The sequence below is a fragment of the Callorhinchus milii genome, unplaced genomic scaffold (assembly GCF_018977255.1).
Source record: "Callorhinchus milii isolate IMCB2004 unplaced genomic scaffold, IMCB_Cmil_1.0 Scaffold19, whole genome shotgun sequence".
Lineage (NCBI taxonomy): Eukaryota > Metazoa > Chordata > Chondrichthyes > Chimaeriformes > Callorhinchidae > Callorhinchus > Callorhinchus milii.
The window spans coordinates 9109051-9134064 of NW_024704760.1; the positions used below are offsets into that span (position 1 = coordinate 9109051).

At 43.6% G+C, this 25014-nt stretch overlaps 1 protein-coding gene across 1 annotated transcript in view; it reads left to right on the plus strand.

Moving 5' to 3' along the window:
* LOC103179061 (UHRF1-binding protein 1) overlaps positions 1-25014 on the plus strand; it is a gene marked incomplete at its 5' end in the record, with an annotated part of 43754 nt that overhangs the window by 7306 nt on the left and 11434 nt on the right. Inside the window, 10 exons of the mRNA XM_042342174.1 lie at positions 2443-2580; positions 3429-3599; positions 4860-5037; positions 6227-6313; positions 7295-7465; positions 10757-10908; positions 16204-16345; positions 18847-19040; positions 20687-22158; positions 24537-24727. Of these exons, the coding sequence (XP_042198108.1) occupies positions 2443-2580; positions 3429-3599; positions 4860-5037; positions 6227-6313; positions 7295-7465; positions 10757-10908; positions 16204-16345; positions 18847-19040; positions 20687-22158; positions 24537-24727 (2896 nt within the window). The remainder of the gene's footprint in view (positions 1-2442; positions 2581-3428; positions 3600-4859; positions 5038-6226; positions 6314-7294; positions 7466-10756; positions 10909-16203; positions 16346-18846; positions 19041-20686; positions 22159-24536; positions 24728-25014) is intronic.

A 25014-nucleotide genomic window follows, 5' to 3' on the forward strand; every position in this document is an offset into this window, starting at 1 on the left:
CGCATCACAGGTTATACAGTGACTGTATTTTGTGGATGAAATTTACACTATGCTACTCCAGAATGTTGGTTAAAAGGTTCACAAAACAAGTGAACAGGTGGCAGATGGTCACATTGAGAGCATTTTACAGCACTATGTAGATTGTAACTGTGTACATTTGCAAAAGACAGGAAATTAGGAAATGATATGTGCGGATGTGCATAAAATATGAATTCTAGCTCCTCAATCACTAGAATCATAGAGAATTGCAACACAGAAGAAGGCCATTTGACTCATCCTGTCTGTGCCACAGGAACATTTACACGTTTGTCAGAAGCACTTTCACACCAATAGAATCACAAGTTATGGATTGCATTGTTTGATTCTTGAAGCAATACCTCAGTGCATACACTGGTGTTCTCAAGCCTTTACTCTTGCAACCATGAGCTTAACCTGTCCAAGATTAGGTAAGTAGGGTTCATCCTTCTGTGGAGGCAGTGCACCCTCTATTCCAGACAAATAGAAATCTCCACATATATGTGGAATCCTCAGTAGTTTGGTTTGGAGATTCTTAAACATGGTGATGAGTTTTCCGTGTTGTGTCAGGTACCGGGTTAAGCAAAACAAATGGAATGTTAAGGTGAATGTGCTTCATACGGTGATCCTCTGCCTGTTGTTTTAGGAATGTACAGGGCAGGAAAGGACCACAGTAAGCTGTTTGGTCAGTCCCAACCATTAAAAATAATAATAATAATAATAATCTTTGTATTTGATATAGCACCTTATCACATCTTCAAGACGTCTCAAAGGGCTTCACAGAATATACTGTAAAGTGAATTGACTGTATACTTTGTGGGCAAAATATGGCAGCCAATTGCACACAGCAGTATCCCACAAACAGTTGTGGATTGAGTGAACAATTATTAATTTTTTTGGAAAGGATTATTACTTCCAGAAAATTAATCTGCCAATCAATTAACAACCGGGTTTCTACTTACTGCTAGGTAACAGAGGTATGCGGAGTAAGGAAACTTGCCCAACGTTTCACCCTGCCCTGAAATTGAACCCAGGTTCTCTTGCTTGCGAGGTGAGTGCTGTAACCAATACGTTACAGCACTAATCCTACACTCAATTTCCCATAAACATCATTCACCTTGTTCACCAGATAGTTGACTAATTAAATCTCTCGAATTTCCTGACACAACCTGGCTCTATATCTCAAAGCGCCTCCCCTCCACTCTCTGTGTTAAATACACAGCAATTTAATCCAATCTGTCTTGTCCTCTTCTCTCTTCTTAGTTGGTCTGTTTTGATGCATAATCACCCTTTTGTCTTTTGTTAAATAAATTATAGCAATGCCTACAATTCTATAAGTAAATTAGATGCTGAGCAGCAAACAGTCTGCAGTGACCTTTTCAAAACTGAAGCACTGTATAAAAAGTAGAGTTTAGGTTGCTCCAAGGAAATGTAATTTGCTTGTGCTCAATAAGCTCTTTTCAAAGAGCCGGCACAGCCACGATAGGCCAAATGGCCTCCTTCTGTGCTGTATGATTCTATAAAGGAGTGTCCATTGTGGGTAATTGGGATATGAAAATACAAGTGTCTATTTTGGCTATTTTGCCCTCAAGCTCAGACTGGTTAAATGCAGAGTAAAGCTTCTCCACTTTGCTCCAACAATGGATGTGGAGCACCCAGAGTCACACTACCAGAGTGACCTTTCCACGTTCCTTGCCAATTATTTTGTGGTCTCTGTGAGTGAGAGATGCTAATTAATGCTATATTTAAGACAATTTTTTACTATGTTCTCATCCCAAACATGATACTTAGAGACCGCCAAACTCATTATAACTGGAGCCATTAGTCACAGAGAGGACATGTTATAATAACACAGGCTTGGGCCTTCAGAGCAATTGTGTATTGTTCCACTGCCTTGTCTAGTGCTCTTCTAATAATTGGTTGAACAGTGCAGTAGATATGGGGAATGTGAGTGAGCACCAACCCACAGTCAAGGTTTGGTACAGTATACACCTGCAAACGGCAATCAGGTGCAACTTATTTTCTGTCAATCAGATTCTTTCTCATTGAGTCTTTCACAGGGGTGAAAACTGAAAATTTCATGTAGTGTAATAGAAACTTGAGTTCATTGAATGTCTGGATCTAGCCAGCTGCCTCCATTTATTGTAAGTGGTTGAATAATGTCCAGGAAGTTCGTCGAGTCAAATAATTGGATCAAATTTCACTGTTCATGTGTTAACTTGACTTTACTTTGAAGTAATAGGTGTTTTTAACCACTGTGAGTTAATGTGCTGTGAGATCTGGCTCTATTTCACATAGAATGAGATGGCCGGAAACAAGCCATTCGGCCCAATTAGTCCATGTCAGTCGTCTGGGAATGATTCTGAAGAACAAAGATTTAGCTTACCAAAGGTTAAAGAAATTCTCTGAAATGTTTTCTATTGTCAGGTTCTAACCTTTAAGGAAATAACTTGGCAGACGCTCCGTATTGAGGCCGATGCCATTCACAGTGACCAGAGCTTTCTCAGCACACCGTTACGGCTAATCACCAACCAGTCAAAAATCAGACTAGTTCTCAAGAGGAGAGTAAGTATCCAACAGATATCCAGCAGGTACTCTCATATTACTGCTGTTGTCAGCCATGTATAATAAGGCACGGGTCTTGAATAGGGACTTGAGTTGCCATATCATCAGTGTCACAAATGGAGGTCGCCATACCCTGCGTATCTCAGGTCATGTCTCTTGTGCTTTCATATTGCTGATCAGACACTACCTGGGGAACCGGTAATAATGATAATCCTTGCCTTGGATACTATGCCAAAAGATTCAAACTATCTCTAAGCACCTCATAGATTAATGGCTGTAAAGTGTAGTGACAGTATGTTGCAGAAAATGCGGCAGCCAATATGCACACAGCAAAGTCCCACAAATAGCCTTGAATTGAAGGACCAATTAATCTGGAGGATTGTTGGCCAGGACAACAGGATAAAGTCCCCTTTCTTCCGGAATAGTGATCTTTAGCAACCGTCTGAACGGGCAGATGGGATCTCAGTTTAACATCTTATCTGAAGGATGGCCCTCTTCGGATTGCATGCTGGTATGAGCTGAGGGTGCAGCCCACTAGATGTTCCCAGAGAGAGGAGTGCAGGAAGAGCTAACATAACCATATCTGTTTTGAGTTCCTATTTGTTTGCTAGCATGTGGCAGCGACTGCTAGCAGAGTACCAGACCAGAATAGTCCTCTCCTAATTGTCACTATGAAAGTAATTGGAGGCCGAGAAGCAGAGGGATGGTTGTTGTAGGGCAAATGGATTTTAAAAACTTTTAGTAAATGTGTGAAATGTTAACTCCCTAAACTTAGCATCCGAAACGATGTAAAGAAAATCCACAAAAGGAACCGTGTGCATTTCTAAACACAGACCTTGTTTTTTCAGGTGAAAGACTGCAATGTGGTGGCTTCAAAGCTGATGTTTATTTTGGACGATTTACTGTGGGTGTTAACAGACTCGCAACTGAAAGCAATGATCAAATACGCACAGTCACTGAGTGAGGCCATAGAGAACTCAGCCAAGCAGCGGAAGAGCATGGTGCCCGACACAGCAGGGGTCAGTAACAGCCACACTCAGCACTGTGACTAGTGTCAGTTGCTACGCTACAGATTTTTGCAACTAAATTGTTCATCTAGCAAGGGATGAAATGCAGATCGAATCTTCTTGAAACACTCAGTATAATTGTATAGGCGGCATCACCAAAGGGAACAAGGCATGCTGTACTCGAGTGAGACTTGTTTTTCTAGCATCGTGTCGAAGTTGTAAACAACAAGACCTTGTATGTATATCGCACCCTTTACAGTGGATAATGCCTCTGAGCTCTTAATGCCGGATGCTGAGCAAGGGAGACGAGGGGATGGGACAGTGATAGGTGATCGTAGGCATGTTGAAGAGGTCATCTTTAGATGGGATTTAAATAGAGGGAGGATTCTGTGGACTGGTAAAGCACGGAATCCTCTAAAGCAAGGATTCAGAGATTAGGGGCATAATAGCTGAAGATTTGGAAGTGAATTTGAATGTTCAGCAGAAACATTACACAACAATTTGGGAAAACGGGAACGTCTTTCAGTTGAGAACCAGTTCTCGCAGCACTTGCAGCTCTCTGGTGTCTTTCCCGGTCTGTGAACCTCCTGTAGTCTTTCCCCAATAGCCCCACCCCCCCACACACCACATGGCCACACATGGACTTTCCAGCAGGCAATCCGGAGTCAGGGTTCTGACTGACGTTATTTTTCACTCTTACTCTCTCCGTCACCTGTCCCTATCTCACCATCGCTGAAGCCAGTGGTCAGTAAGGTGAGGGATAGCATCTGGGAACTTGCTGATCCATACAGATCAGTGACCTCCTTGTTCTATTGTCTTGGTGCATCTGAAAGTACTGGTCTGGGTTTACTTTTTCGATCCCATTTATAATTTTATACACCTCTATAATGTTCCCTCTGAGAGGTTTGCTTTCAAGACTGAAGAGTCCTAGCTTATCATTGCTGACAGCTCATCCTCTAACCCTGGGGATCATCCTCGTTGCTCTCCTCTGCACTGACTCTATGGCCTGAGCAGCCCCTTATGTCACAGTGACCAGAGCTGTGTGCAGTGTTCAAGGTGTGACCTGACCAGTGCACTGTACAGCCTGACTGCACAACTAAACCATACTATAATATATCTTTTTACGGTGGTAACTGCTAAAGTGGTTACATGATTACAATACAATATAAGCTGAGAAGATTTAGTTCTAGTTCTACTTACAGTTTATTATTACAGTGTTTTATCTGGATTTATTCTTCAATTTAATCTTTGTCGCTAACGCCCGTTTTACAGACGATTGGACCGGCGCCCAGCACCCAGCAAACACGACCACAGCCCTCGTCAACAAGCAGCAGCTCCAAAAGCATCAGTCAGTACTTTGAGAATCACGACGTGAAAGAATCATCCTATCACACCACTATCTCCCGCCTGGACTTGCACATCTGTGACGATGGTGTCTCAAATGAACAAGGTACTAGCATATGATCAGCAACTAACTCAGTGTATGCTTCATTCTCATTTACAAAGGCAGTGAGGTCAGTAAACTGAAGATGGGTATCCCATAATACAGGAATTTGCCACTATTAGTGTTGGGATGGGAGGACAAGCGAATACTCATTCCGTCTGAGACTCGTAAGAACTTTTATACTTAAAAGCTCATTTTATATTGATGGCTCTTACCCCAGCTGCCTGCCCTCTGACCGTATAGAACCATAGAAATTCACAGCACAGAAGAAGGCCATTCGGCCCACCATACCTGTGCCTGCACTGTTTAGATCAATCTTTTCAGTCCCATTTACCTTACCATTCCCCATACCCCTGTAGTTTACTCCTTTTTAGTCACCCTTCAAGTATTTTCTTTCCAGAAACCTCTTACCCCTTTAAGTTGTAGTTTCTTTTAAAACATTTTCACTGAGAAATACATGTTTGTTTCAGTGACCAGCAATCGATAAAACACAATTTCCTTCCATTTAAAATTTTACAATAAAACTAATGAAGCCACACAAACAACATGAGCGTTCTGGAGGGTAAAGACTAATGTCCCACAAAAAGGAATTCATCCCACTTAAATCCCATTTTACATGAAGTTGATGGTATTCTTACTCAATCAGGGGAGAAAAAGGGAAGTTTAACACTGGTACTTGTGAGGCTTCCTGAAGCGTATTACATTTGCTTTATAATGCACCGTCCTATTGCGCCAGTTTGCATATAGCACTGTTATCCACTGGAGACGCAAGTGCAGTTGCTGGCTTTCCTGTGGAAGCGCAGATCAATATCGGCCACATTTTCAGGACATGGGTTTGTTGCCCTTCCTGTAGGCTGGGTGCATGTGCAGCTCACTGGAAGTGACATTGCTGCAGTCATTTTGGCTTTGGGCCCTCTTGTAACATTTGGGTTTATGGACTCAAAACAGCACATGATAACGAGGGTTCTTCTCCTGTTAACATATTAGATTGCAGGCGTTAAGAAATTGTGTTGATGAATTGAATAACCTCTTCCTATTCCTATGTTCCAAATTATGAACGATACTCAGGTAGTCTAAATACCTGAACTTAAATCAGTTTGCTCCCCCTGGGTATGTAGTGAGTGCAGTGGAAGGTGCATTATAAAGCAAATTATTATCAATTCTGTCTAATTGTTCTCTCTTGTATGTTGTGTAGGGAAATCAAAACATGGGGTGACTGGAGGCGCCATGCAGTTAACATTCAGAAAACTGAGTATGGATTGTTATCCCTTCCATTGGGCAAGTAAGTGAATCCTGCTCACCGTAGTGAAGGACCTCTAACCTATGTAGGAGATTGGATAATAATAACAATTATCCCTATATTTTCTATAGTGACTTTCACATCAGGAAGATGTTCCAAAGTTCTTCACACAACATACTGTAAAGTCAAGTGACTTTACAGACTGTATTTTGTGGGTGAACAAGGCAGCAGTTTGCGCACAGCAATGTCCCGTAAACAGCCATAGAGTAAGTGACCAATTTTATTTGGAGGTTGTTGGCCAGGACACTGGGAGAAACTCCCTTCTCTTTTCGAATAGTGCCATGAGATCTTTAACGTCCCAGTGAATAAGCAGACGGGACCTCGGTTTAATTTTTAATTTTTTATTTTTAATGTTTCATCCGAAGCATGGCACCTCCAACAATGCAGCACACCCCAACATTACATTGGAGTGCCAGCCTAGTCTATAGGGCTCCAAGTCCTGATCTGGGGCTTGAACACAAAGCCTTCTGACTCGGAGGAGAGAGCATTACTGACGAGCCAGGCTGAGACACAAACAACAAAGACTTGACAAAACAATTGGAAGAGATTATGGGGGGGAATTCCATGTGGGTCTATTTTCTTACCATTGCAGAGCACCTGAGATTTGCCGAATTGTTGAGTTCATTCTTAAAAGAACTTACAGAAGGCTTCACAATTAAGATTTTATTTAAGAATCTGCACACTCTGAAATGCAAAGAAAATACATTAAAGCTGCACTTAGGTGGAATTTCACCTCCTATATCTTTGCTATGTCCCATGTATAAGGTCAGGTACTTCATTACACAGAGTGATGTGAGGGTGAGTCCTTTATTACAGTGGGTGACATGAGAGTGGTAGCTTTCTACAAAAATGACATGAAGTTAGTTTATGATCTGTTAGAAGGTGACCTCAAGACTTTAACACTTGATAGATTCAATGTTGGATGAATAGCCTAATGAAGCTGTGGAATGGCTCTTGTCACAGGTGACAGCTGCAAACATTGGGTTCAACATTGCGAAGCAATGGAGACCAGGGCACGCTGGGCCAAAAAGCTGCTACAAGACTTTCAGTCCAAAATAGAAGCAATAATCGATCACGACGATAGCACTACAGCAATCATATCCCCAACAAAGGAGTCTCCAACAAAGCGAGCAGGTATGTGTTTGTACATTTCTTGACACACTCCATAATAATAATAATTATTCTTGCATTTGATATACCGCTTTATCACGTCTTCAAGACATCTCAAAGCACTTCACAGAATATACTGTAAAGTGAATTGACTGTATATTTTGTGGACGAAACTCAGCAGCCAATTATGCATAGCAGTATCCCATGAACAGTCGTGAAGGATGGTACCTCAAGAATCCAGCGTTTTCCCATCACAGGAGGGTCAGCCAGGCTTGTGAGCTTAAACTCTCGGCAGATTACTAATCAAACGTTTAGTAGATCACCTACACTTAGAGCATCCGTACCAGAGGTTTGTAGTGATGACAGTCATTGGAGAAAATAGATGTTCTACATTCTTTTATTGCAATGAATTGAAAAATGTTGCCAGCAAATATTATCTTGACGTGACTTCAAGGTATAATCCACTTTTACAAATATTATATCTTAATGCAAAGTTACAAAAAAAAACTCTGGAGCTCCATTCTCACAAGAGGATAAGATTGCTTCCTTGTAATTACTTAACTAGTCTTGGTAATTTACATAGTGATAAATTTATGAGGGAGGTTTGATTTGAAGTGATCACATCTGTTCATTTAGACTCCAGTGCCCTTGTCCTTTATGTGGTTGATATGTACTCAATGTCAGAAGCGTAGGGTTAAAGATGCTCATTAAATGATCTTAGAAAATCATTTGTGGTTCTTTGTGAGTGTCACCCCCGCTAGCACATGAGGGGTTTCAGCAAGCAGGCTCGAGACCAAGGATGCAAAAAATATATAGACAACGGGATCCAATTTGCATGTTGACAAGATCACAAGATCGGTTCGGATGAAGAAGACTCTTCAGCTTATTTGATTTCATCCTTCCACAATACCCACCCTACTATCCTCCCATCACAGGATCTAGCTGTTTTTTAAAGTTTTTTTTAAATGATCCTAGTGTCCTGACCTGAACCACCCTTCCTGGCAACCTTTTCCAGTCATTCCTGATGTCTCTGTGAAATTAATTGCCCTCTGCGTCTCCGAACCTGTGTTCTCTTAATCTACTGCATTGGTGCATCTGAAACTATTGATCTGGATTAACATTTTCAAACCCATTTAAAATGTAATTCATCTCTATAAGGTCCCCCTCTTTCAAACAGAAAGTAAAAGCATTTACAATATTCTCTTCACTTCTGAATGTGTTTTGACTCGTTTTTCCTTCTACCGAAGAACTGTTCCATGAACAACTTCCAATCTTGCCCTTGGTCTGGACGTGTGTTGTACCCACCCATCACTGGAGCCAATCTTCCACTGCCCACCTGTGTTGAACACAGAAGAAGAATCGGAAATTAGATCAGGCTCTGAGCGGAGTTGATGTTTGCGAATACTGCAGATTAAACCCTAAAGCTATATATAGTAAAGACTGGAACCTGCTACAGGGTCATGCATTTCACTTAAAGGATGTTTATTTTCATTACAATTGTCATCTTGCAAAAGTGAAGGCAAACTACAACTGAGTGTGTTTGTTTAAATTTTCACACAAGAGAATCTCAGTACTCGTGGGAAGATGTTCCTCCTTTTGAATAAGTTTTTCTTGTTTCTCCTGAAGACTGACTCATGCTGAGGTACAGTCCTGTGCAGCTTCTCACCCATTCTTAATGTGAGAGTTTCAACAAACCATTCAGGAGTGGAAGGAAGCTGAACTTTGTAGCCTCACATAAGGTCTGCACATAGCTTGCAAGGGCAGCCCAGGAACCCTGGCTGACGTTCCCCTCCAATCACAGGATATCTGAGGCATCGTATTATTAACCCTAACCCTATCGCCCATCCAAAATGTAAAACCTAACCCTAACCTCTATTGCTTCCCGGTTGGCATTAGCTCCAACATAAATCTGTTTCACCAGCTCTGCTCTGCTTTAATGATCAGTGGAAATGATCTGTGTAAACAATGAAACGACTTAAAAAGAATAAATGAATCTTAAGTTGTCTTTGAAGTAGATGAAAGTATGGATTGATATAATTGCTACACATTGAATGAAAGAGTTATAGAACTATACAAAGGAAATTTACATGATAGAGCTGACTGATACGCTGAGCTTCACAGGCTGGATTTCAAACACTGCTTCCATTACATTTTAATAAAAGCCTGAAGTGCACATTCAAAATTATTACATTTAGCTGGTACGATTGGTGCTAAAATACCACTTTAGAATAGCAGTTGTGATTCGGGAATTCTGTTCAAATGGATAAGGAACCTTTCTTTTCCCCTGTGATTTTTCTTCATTTTCTCCTCATCTCTGCTTCCGTTTTGACTTATTTTTTTCTTCTACCTAGGAACTGTTACCCAGGTCCATGCACGCTCTGATAGCTCGCCCTAGCGGATATTATTAATGTCCGAATGACAGTGAATGTTGGTTGGCTATTCAAACTCAAATGGCCTCGCAGCCCAATCCCATTCTTGATCAATGTACACAAACTGACTTTCCAGCAGGGGTCTCTGGACTGTAAGTGGGAGTAGGAACATTTTTTTTTGCCTCTCCATAACCCAGGGATTTCAAATAATAATAATCCTTGTATTTGATATAGAGTCTAGTAGGATAATCTAGTGATTGACCGTCTTTTTTGAGAGAAAAGCAGCAGCCAATTTTGCACAGTAATGTTCCACAAACAGCCATGTAGTGGGTGACCAATTTTATCTGGGGGCTGTCGGCCAGGTCACCGAGAGAAACTCCATTCGCTTTTCAAATAGTGCATGGTGTCAACTTAGACTATGTGATTCTGAGTCACGACGTGGTGTTCGAACCCACAACCTTCTGACTCAGAGGCAAGAGCGTTACCAGTAAGCCAGGCTGATGCCCTGGCTGAGATCAGGTCACTCAGCACGGACCAGGGAATCAAGCTGGACCTTTTCTAGCCCCCATGAATCAGGACCACTTTGTGAGGGCACCCACCAAGCCAGCAGCTGTCCCTGATTCAGTAAAATCTGTTACCTAAAACCGTCCAGCATGATAAAAAAATGTTATTGCTCCTGAACATTTGAAAAAAGTGGTTTGTCACACGCTGAGCAAAGATCACAACTGAACACTTTAACTTGTTTGATGGACATTATTCCTGCAGTTCACCCAGCACTGTCTCTTTCGTTGTATAGAATTTCCATGCATAGCAACCTCGATAGCGACTTCACTCAAACAGAAATGTTGGAATACGAGTTATAGCTGAGTTCCTGTAGCTGACAGTGTTTTTGAAGCCTTGTTGCACACAGGCGATGCTTCACAGTATGTCTTTGTTTTCATTACAGAGGCTTCTCCCACTCAGAAACCAAGTGCTCCTGGCAAAGGTCAGGCGTTTGATAAGTCATCCATGGCTGCCCCAAGCCCACGGCATCCACCTTGGGACAGGCTGCGGTCCAGCTGTGTAGTTATCCGTGTTGAAGACCTGAACATTTTTCAGGTACGTTGATGTGCTTGTCCTTTGGATGAGGTGGGGTGATCTCCCCATCGCTACTTTCATCAACTCTTTGCTTTGCTTTGTTGCTCAGGCTTCACCAAATGAAACCTGACCTTTTCTTTTCACTCCAAATGATGAATGGCTTTATTGGATAACATAAGGTGACCCTCTTCCCCTTCTCCCATTTGGTCAATGCACCAAATCAGTGTATTGCAAACCTCTCCTCCCTCGAGGATACACTCTTTTTATTGCTTCCTCACTAAATCATGGAAACAATGCAATACAAATTTATATAGCGCCTTTCATGTTGGGTGGACGATCTCAAAGCACTTAACAATCATGGCTTAGTTGGCATCCAAGCTGGAGATGGGAGCAGAGGGGCAAAGGTGGGGAGGGAAAAATAACCAAAGCATGGTCAAAGAGGTAGGTCTTGACACGGACCTTGAACAAGGTTAGAGAGTGAATCGGATTCTGGGATGGAGTTCCAGAGAACTGGAGCAGAATGGCTGAAAGCCCAGCTGCCTATGGTGGGACATGAAACAGGCCGTTGGCTCTGAGTGAAGGGGCAGCCGGGTCAGTAGATTTGACGGAAGTTGCGGAGATAATGTGGGGCAAGACCAAGGAGGGATTGAAAGGTGAGAACAAGGATTTTGAACTTGATCCAGCGAGAGATGGGAGCCAATCCACAGCTAGTGTTTAACTGGAGAACCCTGTCATCTGAAGTCCGCTGGTTTTCTGATTAAACATCTCCGTACAGTTGATAGGGATTCAGTGTTCTTTCAGTTCTTTTCTGATCCTGGTGCCAATTCACAATCAGAGAGGATAACTTATTTTAAAACAATGTACAACTGGCTACCACACTTTAGGAAGGGTGTCAGGGCCTTGGAGAGGGTGCAGAGAAGAATTACAAAATTATACCAGAGATGAGGGACTAATTATGCGGGGAGGCTTAGAAAGGCTGGGATTATTTTTCTTAGAGTAGAAAAGGTTGAGGGGAGATTTAATAGAGGTGTTAAAAATTATGAGGGTTTTGATAGAGTAAATAGGAAGAAATCATTTCCTCTGGCACGTGGGCTAGTAACCAGAGGACACAGATTTAAGATAATTGGCAAAAGAACCAGAGGGGAGATGAGGAGAATTTTTTACCCAGAGAGTTGTTAAGGCCTGTAATGCACTGCCTGAAAGGGTAGTGGAAGCAGATTGGATAATTGCTTTCAAAAGGGAATTATATAGGTACCTAAAAAGGACAATGTGCAGGGCTATGGGGTAACAACGGGGTAGTGGGACTAGTTGGTAGCTCTTTCAAAGAGCCAGCACAGCACGATGGGCCGAATGGCCTTCTGTGCTGTAAAATTCTATGATTCTATAATAATTATATATTATTTAGCTGGTATTTTGGTTTAGATGATGTTTCTTTCTAATAAGGCAAAATGTATAAATGTTGAGCAATGTAAAACAAGTCAGCTTTGGCAGCCAGTGTCTCCATTAAAAACTCCCAGGTTAAGTACAATGCGCCCAAACACAGAGTGGCCCTAAATTTAACTTGCTACACAGAAGAATTACACAGAATCTACAGAAAGGATTTATCATTTGGCCCAATTAGTCCATTTTGGTGTTTATACCCCACATAAACCTCTATTCTTCCAAATCCTCTCTCCCATCCCCCTTTACTTCCTTCTCCCTCGTGTATACATCAAGTTTACTATCAAATACACTGATGCTTCCTGCTTTTAACTACAGCTTCCAGCAGCGAATTCCACATTCTCACCACCCTCTGTGTAAAGAAATTATTGCTAACTTCCTTTTTAATTCTGCTACCGGCTATCTAATATTTATACTTCCTTAATTTGGATTTACCAAAAAGTGGACACAGACTATAAACATTGCCTTACCAAACCCTTTCATCACCAACTGCTGGCTCTTAAATAATGCCTTTCATATGGTTAATTGTCTCAAAATGTTTCACAGAGCTTGCGCAGGATGTGAGATGGGGGTGGGGACAATGACTGATGGGAACGAAGGAGGTAGATTTTTACAAGGATTTTGAAAGCGGAGAGAGGTGTGAGGCGGGAGGATTTAGGGAGCAACAACAACAAGTTACATTTGTATAGCGCCTTTCACGTCGGGAGGATGTCCCAAGGCACTGGACAGACAGAGTTTCCGAGCTGGGGTCGGCCTCATGGAAGATGGAGAGCGGGGGGGAAGCAGGGAGATCGAAAGCACAGTCGAAGAGGAGGGTCTTAAGATGGGTCTTGAAGGAGGCAAGGGAAGGGGCGAGGCGGAGGGACTGAGGCATGGAGTTTCAGAGGATGGGGGCAGAGTGGCAGAAGCCCAGCCGCCAATAGTGGGGCGAGCGAGGCGGGGGACATGAAGCAGGCCGTAGCCCGCTGAGCGGAGGGAGCGAGCAGGATGATAGGGGGTTAGGAGATCACAGAGGTAGGTGCCTTTGAAGGTGAGGGCCAGGATCTTGAACTGTATCCTCTGTGTGATGGGAAGCCAGTGGAGTCGAGAGAGGATGCGGGTGATAGGGTCACGGAGCCTCGCGCAGGAGAGGACGGGTTGCAGAGTTCTGGATGATCTGCAGTCTATGGAGGGAGGAGTTGCAATGAGTTTGCATAGTCGAGCCTGGATGTTACGAATGCATGTGTGAGGGCTTCGGCGGCCTGCGGTATGAGACAATGGCAGAGCTGGGCGATTTTGCGGAGGTGGGGGAAGAGCGGTCATGGCGCAGATTTGTGGTAGAAAGGATAGTTGGGGGTCAAACAAGTCGCCAAGGTTCTGGACTGGCTTAGCGAGGTGGTGTGTGCAACCATGGATGGTGATGCTGTCAGCGCCTGAGGTGAGGAGACCTGATGGGAGCCAATCAGGAGGGCCTCGGTCTTGTTGACGTTCAACTGGAGAAAATTAGCTCTCATCCAGGACTTGATGTCCGACAGACATTCTATCAGGACAGCAGTGGTCCTGGAGTCAAGGGTGGAGGCAGGGAGGTAGAGTTGGGTGTCATCCGCATACATGTGGAAGTTGACCCCACATCTGCAGATGATGTCACCAAGGGGGAGCATATAGATATTGAAGAGGAGGGGACCAAGGACAGAGTTCTGAGGAATCTGCACGAGACGGTGCGGGGGCTAGAGGAGAAACTGTTTGTGGAGATGAAGTGGAGACGGTGTGAGAGATACGATCTGAATCAGTCACTTTGGCCAGGGCTGTTTCTGTGCTGAGGGGTTCATGAAGGGAGTGGTGGAAGAAGAAGGAGCAAAGTTGAGAAGGTCCTTGTTCCAGGACCTTGGGGAGGAAAGGGAGGTTGGAGTGGATAGGAGTGATAGGTGATTTTTAATGGGGTTGGAACAGGGAGAGGTTTATGATGTCAGTGAGTGGAGAGGCAAGGAGGTGGAGCTGGGAGGTAAGAAGGGGGTAGGGATGGGATCGAGGGAGCAGCTGGTCGGTTTCATGCAGGTTATAGTGGTGATGAGAGAGGAGGGGGAGACAGGTTCGAAGGTGTGGAGGAAGGGATGGGTAGGGTCCAGGGTGGGTGGGGGAGATGGGGAGGGGGCAACAGAAGGCCGAGGCAGCTGAGCGGATTCCCTCGACTTTGGACTCGAGGAAGTCCAGCATTGCCTCATAGTTGGCATTTGAGGTGAGGAAGCAGTGGCTAGATAGCTTAAGTCACCCCTACTAAAGAGTGACAGTGTCTTATTTGCAGGCACAGTTCTCTTACTCATCTGATTGCCGGCGAGTGCTGGCAGTCAGGTTCTTGTTGTATCCAGAGAGAAGTTTCACCTGATGAATCTCAGCTGGATTAGATTCCGGATGCCAAGGATGAATGGATAGTGCGCTGACTCAGACTCTCTCCATTAATGGGGTTGTAAACGCATTAATGGCTCTGGATTGGTATCAAGACCAGGAAAGATAACTGAAGCTGGCAGATTCCATTGACCCATTCACATAGAGAATAGTTCATTATGAGGTTGGCAAATCCGTTTGTTCCCCATTGTCGGATTCTTTCTAAGTGCCTTATCCTTCTAACAAATAGCTTTGAAGCTGAATAATTCACGGAATAAATGACAACCATAATCGTAGCAAATTGAGTCTTTGGGTCCTACAGAGAATATCACATCAGGAAACATCTCAAAGTGCTTCACAGGATATATGGTGTTGTTGCCTTGCAAGCGAGAGACCTGGGTTTGATTCCCAGCAGGGTGAAATGTTGGGAAAGTTTCCTTACTCCACATGCTTCTGCTTACCTAGCAGCTTGTTAGTCGATTAGTGGATCAATTTTCCGGGGGTGATAATTCCTTCAAAAAAAATAATAAATTGGTCACTCAATCCATGATGTGGAACACTGCTGTGGCCTCCGCATTTCGCCCACAAAATACGCAGTCAATTCACTTTGCAGTATATTCTATGAAGCGATTGAGAAGTTTCGAAGACGAGATAAGGAGCTGTATCAAATGCAAGGATTATCATTATTATATAATGTGTAATGTCTGTGTCATTTGTAGGTGAACGTAGAAGGTGAATAGTTACCACAACTATTCATTCCCTTATCAAACTGAATGTCCTTCAGAGCGCGAAGGGCGCAATATAAATGCATAATATAAATTGTTGTTGTTGTCCTCGGACAAAATAAAACTTATTTGATTGTTTCGAACTTTACACAGAGAAACACAAAAAATTGCACACTCACACTTCAGTCTGTAGTGCTTCAGCCCCCAGTCTCACCTGTGTTTTAAAAATCTACATGTATAATTGCAGCAGACTGAAGTGGAATATCTGCTGTCGATATTGTGGTGCTCTAAGTTCTCGCGTGTTCGCTTACAAATATAGTCAATACACCGCTGAGTAAATTCCTGTTAAATGCGTTGAGATATCTCAACAACCTGATAAGACACAACATCAAATGGAAGGACTTGTTATTGTTAATAGGTTTCCTTTCTGCACCCTGGGGGAGGGGGCAGGTTGAAAGATGCATTCAGCACCTCCCACATTCAGTGACGCTGCCTTCGTTTCTGCTCTGAGTCCAGTCACTGGTTAATCCCAGCCTTTACAACCCTTCACATTTTGTTGATAATTATTGTTGAAACCTAGAAAAATGCCATTAGCTGTGTCGTGGACTGTAATACAATATATCAACTGTGCTACTGCAGCTGAGATCTGGTAACTGGTGCCTAGAGTTGCCATTTGTGTAATAAAATAGCTGAAAGCTTGTAGTACTTATTTGTAAATCCATTAAACAAACTCATTAAATACCATAAAAGGTGACAGGAAATTCAATATTGATGTCTCTTTTTATTGAAGGTCTCGGCCGCGGGTCAGCAGGGTAAAAAGCCGAGAACGTTACTTTCGTGCAACAGGCAGAACTATCACCTCCCGACTGGCATCTCGGCAATTCACATCGAATTCACTGAATACTATTTCCCCGACAGCAAAGCCTTTCCTGGTAAGGTTCTGAGACGAGGCAGCTTTTTGATTTTGATTGAGAAATACACAGCTGGTTTATGTGGGTATGGTCGCTGGTATAATTGGGGGTGGGGGGGTTGAGTGTTGCGCCACATGAGGGGTTCTTCCTGCTCAGCTAATTCCCTGCTAAGTAGGATGCTTCTTGCCTGACAAACATTGGGAAGTTTGCTGATTGCTTTACATGAGAGACTGCCTGGTTTTCGCTGGTTAAACTTCCAACATGAGCTTATGTTTCACACACACAGTGGTTAGTATATGGAATGCCCTTCTGGGAACAATGGTTGAGACAGAATCCATATTAGCTTTCAAAAAGGAACCAGATTGATATTTAAAAAGGAATAAACATACAGGGATAAGGGGAAAGGGCAGGTAAATACACTGAAAGGAATGCTCTTTAAAAAGAGCTAGCCCAGATGCAATGGGCCGAATGGCCACTTTTTGTCCTGTAAGTTTCTACTGTTCTATGCCAGTTGTACCTGTGTTTCTTAAGCATAGGATGTAATATATTAATATCTCTACCTACATATAGTGGAAACAGAAGTCTTGTGAGCTCTTGATTGCAGAAGCCTGAAGCGCACCTCTGACAGTGCAACATTCCCTCAATCAGTATCAACCTGGACTGAGCTCAAACCCTAATGGGCCCATTGCTACCTGCTGAGCTGATGTTACCACTTGAAAGCAAAACACAACCCAGTGACGCCTGTGAATGTGTGTGGGGGACTGTTGGGGTGGCTCTGCCTGTGGCTATGAGGGTGGTTGTGGGGTGCTGGCGAGAGTACCTGTGGGGGTGGTGGTGTGTGGATGGGGGTTTCTGTCCTGGGAGATTCCCGCTTGGGTTGAAAAGAGCGATTTCAAAAGCCAGCTGGGGAACTCCCGGGTGACACAGTATTCTTTACCCGTTATTTAACTCATCAAACACACTGATATCATTTGCTACAGACCTAAGCCGTTTAGCAAAAATCACCAAAGTGCCTTTTGTACTGAATTCATTTCAATCCATTTTTCATTAACTGGGAACATAGAGGTTGGAGGGCAGAGTTGGTTGCTGGTATAATTGACTCTTTTAAGCTGTCTCCATTAAGTACTTCATCAAAATACAATTATGATCAAAGGATAGAATTCCACTGAAGGAAATCCCCTCTGATTTATCTCTTTTATGTTCCATTCCTAAACCCGATCCAAACATTCAGAATCCCTCGATTATTCATGTGGCAGTCACCCTATGTGTACACTAACCACCACTTGAGACCGTTGTTTTTTGTAGCTAAGTGATTAGATGAAGGGTTTCGGCTGCAGCTGAGGGACAGAAGGTTGATTAAAATCAAGGGTCCTCTTTTGATCTGATCTGTTTTTGACAAATTGTCATTTTCCTACATGGAAACCCTGATGCAGAGACATTTTTTCTAGGTGAAGGATGGGATGCAGGAGAAACACAGCAGGAAACGTTTCATACCTGCTGCTCTCTGTTCCTGGTTCTATCGTTTTTCTTCCTCTAAATGATTTCACTTGAATTATTCAGTGTGAAACCATCTTTACTTAGTTGCCCTTAGTGACAAAGTGGAGATTTGAGTCCTGTGAATCTCACAGGAGTGAGATCAGCTGGTAGGTCAGGAGAGGTTGAAGTGGTCAATGAGTGTTCAGATCAGCTGAAGGACTGATCACATGCTTGTAATCTTTAGAAAGGGCTTGGCCAGAAAACTGTCACAATGCTCCGTTCTTCAAGGATAATTGCTGTGGCAATCCACTCAATCAGACAGTGCACATCTTGTTTCTGGTTATAAATGTCTAATTATAAATGGAAAGTATTGCTTTTTTATCCTCTCTTTTCCAATACCTGCTACTCACCACTTAATCCCTGACTCCTTTTAGGTCCCAATGGCCAACACATCAACACACGCATCAAACTCAGGTTTCTGAAGACTAGGGAGACTTTAAACCAAGGGGCTGCTCATTCTGCAGGAATAGAAGGAATCATAAGCATATCCCAGCACATGCAACATATTCATGCACTGCAACACCACCTCCTTGTGAGCATTCAGTTGAAAGTCACAAACCCACAAGATTAGTTTGAATAAAGAAGGCCCTTCGGCCCATCTGATCTCATCCTTCCAGATCACCCACCCACTCTCCTCCCATCACAGTATCAGACCTTTTCTTTAAGCTGAGTCCAGTGTCTAGGCCTCTACTTGTGGCAATCTGTTCCAAGTCTGCTACAGTAACCTTATTGGGATGAATATTAAGGAATCGGCTTGATTCAGGAGAGGTTTAAGATTGTACCAACCCGCCCACTCCCTCCGCTCAGCCGGCTCCGGCCTGCTCCACGTCCCCGACCCACTCGCCCCACCAGTTGCAGGAGAGCCTCCAGCCACTCTGCCCCCAACCTTTGGAATTCCATTCCCCAATTACTCTGCCTCACCCCCTCGTTGTTGTTGTAACTGGTTTTAAGTAAACATACATTGATTGTTGCTTTTTTATCTGCAGTGCCTTGCCCAAACCTTTATGTGCAGCTCAATACCTTGCAATTCACTCTGGACCCAACTAGTATGCTATGGATGAACACGTTCTCTTTGGACCTGTACCAGACTCTACAACAGTTCAAAGCTATCTATAAACTGGATGACTCTGGCAAAGCCGACGAACATGTCAACTTTTGTATGAATGGGCTCATGCTAAAGGTTAGTCATTCTCCAAAGTAATCACAAGATCAGTTTGGATGAAGGATAATTGAGCTGATTTTTAAAGAAGATCAGTGTCCTGGCCTCAACCATCCTTCCCAGCAACCTGGTCCAGTCATTAATTACCCTCTGAGCAAAGACAAACCTCCTGGTGTCTGTCCTGAAGTTGCCCTTTACACCTCTAAATCTGTATCCTCTTCTACTGTTTTGGTGCATCCAAAAGTATTGATCTGGGTTTACTTTTTCAATCCCATTTAAAACTTTATACACCTCTTTGTAGTCCATTCTGAGTCATCCTCTCTCAAGACTGAAGAGCCTGAGGTCTAATCATTGCGTTTAATAAAGGAAGAATTACCTCCCATGTAGGCCACATTTGTTAGAGACTATGTCCAGATGGTTTGAATTGTGATCTACTGATTCATTAATAAAAACACTGCAGTTGTGGTCTGCTTGACAAGGGGGACACAGATCCTCTTCCTTGGGGCTTCCTAACAGCTCTGTCTATTGCACTTGTTACGATTCAGTTGAGTGAAGAGTGAAGGCTAAAATAAATGGGTTAATTGGCGCACAAGGTCCCAGTACAGTGCGAGGGTTAATTTGTTCATTGAATGGTTTGAAATGGAATAATTTACACTCTGAGAATTTGTTTTCAAGGAATTTTCCAAGGAACATTCAATTATAATTGGCTTGATTATCTTAGGAATTGGGACAGTTGCTGCTCCCAATGTATAGCAGCCTGCCACTCATGCACTGGCCCAAACACTAGAGTGACTGTGTAAGCCAGCGTGAGCCACTGTCTTCAAGGGAAGAGGCTGAATGCTGTCATGTAATGGTTAATGAGAGAATAAGAATGTGCTCCTTGTGCAGACTTGTTCAGTCTTAACAGTGACATAATGTTCACAGCTGCTGTGCTATAAAAAGCTACCCAAGAGCCGTAAACAAGAGGAGTAGAGATGTCGAACGTGTGCTTAATAACACAGGATGCTGGTATTGTACAGTGTATTCCTGCCTCACAAGGATGAATACTTTGTGCATTAATTCTCTTGGTTATTTACACTTGTTCACAAATGAGCAGCAGCACCCTGGCATGAGGAGCCAAGGCCAATGAGAGGAAAATTAGAAAAAATGTTTTGACACATTGATATATCAAAACAAAGTGTAATCTGTGCCAACTTTTCAGACAATTTGGGGCTCATTGGGAGACTTTGGGCATTGTGCCTATGGTCACTTCCCCCTCCCCTCTCTCTTGCTTGGAGTCTGACGCTGTCATTTAAAGCACTCTGAGATGTTATCCAAAGTGAAGGAAATTATATAAAAATGTAAGTTATTGTCATTTTGTTTTGGAAAATTCCAATCCTCGGTTTGAGGCAGTGACCTTTAGATGCTGTCAGAGTATAGGAAGTTGGACAAAACACAAAATACTCAGTATTTTGTGTTTTGTTTATATTTAATTCACTGCCACTTCTCTTCTAGGAATGCCTACCTTGAAGAAGTTTTGCTCTTCTAATAGGAAGTTGGTTTGTGTTGCAATGGGAATGTACAGAAAATTTCTATCTGTTTTGACACGTTTCGCCTGGTCTCTTAATTCAACCTATAAAAAACCATGATAAAGGTTTTCCAGATTGTTGTTTCTTCTTTTCCTGCAGTTTGTTATCCCGGTGGAAAAGAAGGAAATGGATCATCCAGACAGGCCGCAGTATCTGACCATCCAGACCTCAGATATGGTAGCCACAAACACCAGGCACTCTGTCAACTGCATGTACCAGGATCTCCAGTCAGTGCTCATGGACTTCCAAAACAGTGAATTCTTTGACTCAACGTATAAGGAGTTCCCTAAATCTGCAAATAGCTTCAATGTGTTGCATAATATGTTCTTGCAGCATGTTTCCGAGCCACAGACGTACATGGAGAGACTGCACGCAGACCTGAATCTGGCCTTTGATTCACTCAAGGCACCGTCAGCTGCTGACATCTGGTCCATCCATTTCGCCCAGCTATGGCTGGAGTTTGAGGGCATGCAGAGTTCGAAGAGCAAGCCGTTCAGCTTTGTGGACCCCTATCCTCTCTCCATTTGGGTGTCTCAACCCACCAGGTTCCAACAGTACAAGGATCGCAAGACTCTGCCCAGCCACCGTGCTCCTGAGGACACTGTTAACTCAGACGATTTGGATCATAGAAGAAATCTGTTCAGAAATACGGAGCCGTCAGTGGAAAATGGGTCATTGGGTGGTACAAGACAGAAGATAATGGACGATAAATTTACGTCTTTCAGAAAGGCAGACAAAGGACTAAACACAGAGCCGGTTGGAGTGAAGGAATCCAATATGAATGATAACTCTGATGCAGATATACATGTGCTGGTCTACACCAGTGCCCATATAAAATCATACCTCAACCACTACCAGTACCTTGTACTACTGAGGTTGAAAGAGTGTCTCACTCAGCTGCAAGAAGACATGGCCCTGGATATAGAAAGGGTAATAGGGGCTCCAGCGAAGCACCACACCAGCTGTATAGGAGTGTGGGTTAAGAGCGCTGAGGTTGCATTGCTCCTCCATCCGGTGCCAACCAGCCCCAGTGATGCAAAGTCTCAGGACTCTGAGAGCACCAGCCTCGCCGAGTCTGAACTTTCGCCTTCTGGAAGCAAAGAGAGCTTGGCTCTGGAGGACAGGTCTTTGAACAGGACACCCGCCTCCAATCCACTGGACAGCACAGTCAACTCCTTGGAGGACAGTGGGATCCACAATGGAGATTCAAGTTTGGCTGCCTCCTCTGATCACTTATCACAGTATTGTGCGGCGACAGGCAGTCTATTACCTCCCAGTGGCACTGAAGGAACGGAGTATCACTCAGTAGAAAAAGAGCTTGTGGAAGAAGCGTATGAAGCTGTTGAGTCAACCTGTGACAGTGATGTGCCAACTGAGCTGATTCCTCTCACCAACACTGAGGCCGAGGCAGCAAGTCCATTGAGTTCGACGAAAGATGCTGCGAAGGAAGCTTTGAACGTAACGGTGGATTTAACTAAAGGAGCTGTATCCCTCACCAAGGATGCCTTCTGCTTTGGCAAGGAGAGAGTGGCCTCCACCGTGCAGAGGATGCTCTCAGTGTCAGCCTCCAGGTACACCAGGAGCATCTCTCCACCTAATCAGTCAACACTCTAGGTTGTCACTCCCACAGCCAGGGAAAATGCAAAATAACAGCACAAATAGTAAAAACAAGGAGTTGCTTTTCATTTTCCTATTTTCCACCTACTTGGTGTCATCTGCAAATGTAATCTTACACTGGATCTGTGAATCAGGTCAGTCATATACACAAGGAACAGGAGGGACCCAGTACAGACTCACTGAGCACCCCTTAATTCCACCCCCGTTTTGACCTAACATCTATATAACATCTTTGCTTCCTTCCCTTCAACCAATGTTGAATCCATGCCCCTGTCTTGCTCTTGATACTAAGTAGCATTTGCTAACCCCCTCCTCTCAGCTCAGGCTCCCACTCAGCATTTGTAAAGTGTTTTGGGACATTCTAAGCAGAGTCCTGGAGCTCAGTGGTTGAAGCACTCGCTTTGCAAGCGAGAAACCTGCGGTTAAAGCTGGTAGGGCAGAATGTTGGGCAAGTTTCCTTATCCACACAACTCTGTTTACTTAACAATAAGTAGGAACCCGGTTGCTAGTCGATCGGCAGATCGCTTCTCCAGGGTTAATAATTCCTTCAAAAAAATACTGATTTGGTCACTCATTCCGCAACTGTTTGTGGGACGCTGCTGTGCACAATCGGCTGCCGCGTTTCGCCCACAAAGTAGACAGTAACTTCACTTTACAGTATATTCTGTGAAGTGCTTTGAGATGACTAGAAGACGTGATAAGGTGCTATGTTAAATGCAATGATTATTATATATGCTCCCAACATGGAAGGTGCTGTAACTGTACCAGGGCAGTTTGTTGTAGGTCGCACAGACTGGCTGCTGTAAGCAACTGCACTGGAGTGTGCAACACCAGCGTCACCGTGTGGCCAAACCAGCTTTACCAAAGCTAAAAGGGAGGCTGATTTCAACATTGTGTAGCAACCAAACCTGCTGCACAGACAGAATAAAAACTATCAGGAATGAGATCATATCCTTTAGGCAATAGATCAAGGCTGCCTTTTTTATGGTGAGTCGAGTGCAGATACCCACCGTGCTTAAGAGTATCCAAACTAAGCTGAGAATTCCATGCATCCCACCTACACATGGAAAGCCCAGAGATAGGTTGTTGGAATGTGATGCACACTCATTCCTGGAGGGCCACATCCTGCTTACCTAATTCCGGAAAGTATTAGGCACAGGTTGGCAAGAGCCAAGGCTTGGGGACCCCAGAGTATGCGTGGGGTACTGATGGAGTCTAACCAGCACATTAGGCATTCTGTAGCTTGTGAGAAAGACTTTCAGTCCATTGACCTGGTCTGTATCAATCCAGGTTTCCAGAAACCAAGGTAAACTGTGTACCTCCCTCCACAGAGAATGTATGCACATCATTTTCTGTGTTTATGTGGATATTTCAGTCCGGTTTGGATACTCTTTAAATATGGTAATGGGTTTCCGTGTGTGCCCGATCGACACAAATATTCAATTTGCTGCACCACCCAGTTATCATTTCAAAAAATGTTTCAGTAATTGATGTGCTTTGGATAAGTTCTTCAAGTTAACGAAAGACTCTTCTAGTTGGATGAATGTTTGGTTTTCTCTGATGAAGTATTTTCATCACCAACTTCAGAAAATTTGGGAGTTGACTGGTGTAGAGAAAAGGTCCCTGACTTCTCTGTGGACTGTCAGTCTTCCCAAGTGATCGCACATTTATAAAACTGAGCTTTACACCTGGAGGAAGTTTATAATTTGTCTTATTGATATAGACAAGAGGTAGCATCATTACAACAGCAATACAGTGCTGAACAGTAACAACTTATACACTGCTGTTCATGTGAGAGAATGTCCCAAAACATTTTACAGATAAGTGGGAGCCGAGGTAGGTGGGAAGGATTTGGGGAAAGAATTCCAGAGAGTGGGGGCAGAGTGGCTGGAAGCTCATGTTGGTGGGGCAGAAGGGGGAGGGACGTCATGAAGCAGGCCTGAGATAGGCAGGTAAGTAGAAACTACTGTGGGACAAGGACCCAGAGGCATTTGAAGGTGAGAAACATTATTTCCAGATGTGAGTTGTTTGAGTGCAAAGGACAACATTGATTCTACACTGACAGCAAGAGCACTGGCAGGAGAAGAGCTGCACCATCACACTCCATGTGCTGTTTAGACATTACAGAGATCTGGAACCAACAACCCAGTAAGTATAGCAGCAGCTGGGGGCTGCCACATAGTCACTGAGTCAATTGGAGCCCAGTAGCTTATGTTGAAATACAAGAAACTGTCCTTAAAATGGTAGTTTGGAGCCAACAGGAGAGACTTGTGGTAATTTCTGTCTTAATCTGTGGTCCTGGCTAATGCGAAACATTTCTTTCCTTTCAAAGAGAATATCTCTCCAGAGGTGAAGACACAATATCATCATCTTCATCCAGCAGCAAACTACGTTTGTTAAACGTAAAGCGAACAACCTCCCAGCATTCCCTCGACACAACATCACTGGACGGCAGCCTGACAGATGATCGAATATCGATGGACAGTGACAGCAGCGAGAACTACGTTATGCTGATGGATACAGGTACAGGCACTGCTGCAGATTTATACAGGTATTGGGATAGATGTAAAGGGTCATCTATATCCTCAGTGATTGGTGCTTTATTGAGCTGATAGTTTCTATTATGGATAAATTTCTATTAAAAAGAATTCGGTGGATGCTTAAAGTAGTAGAATACTGACCGGAAGGAGGGGATGTGATACAGCACGGGACTGGTTGAGAGCACAGACTATGGTGATTGTTAGTCACGAGGCCGGTTGGTAATGCAGACTGTGGTGATGTGGAAAGTGCTGAGGTGTTTGAGGGAAGAC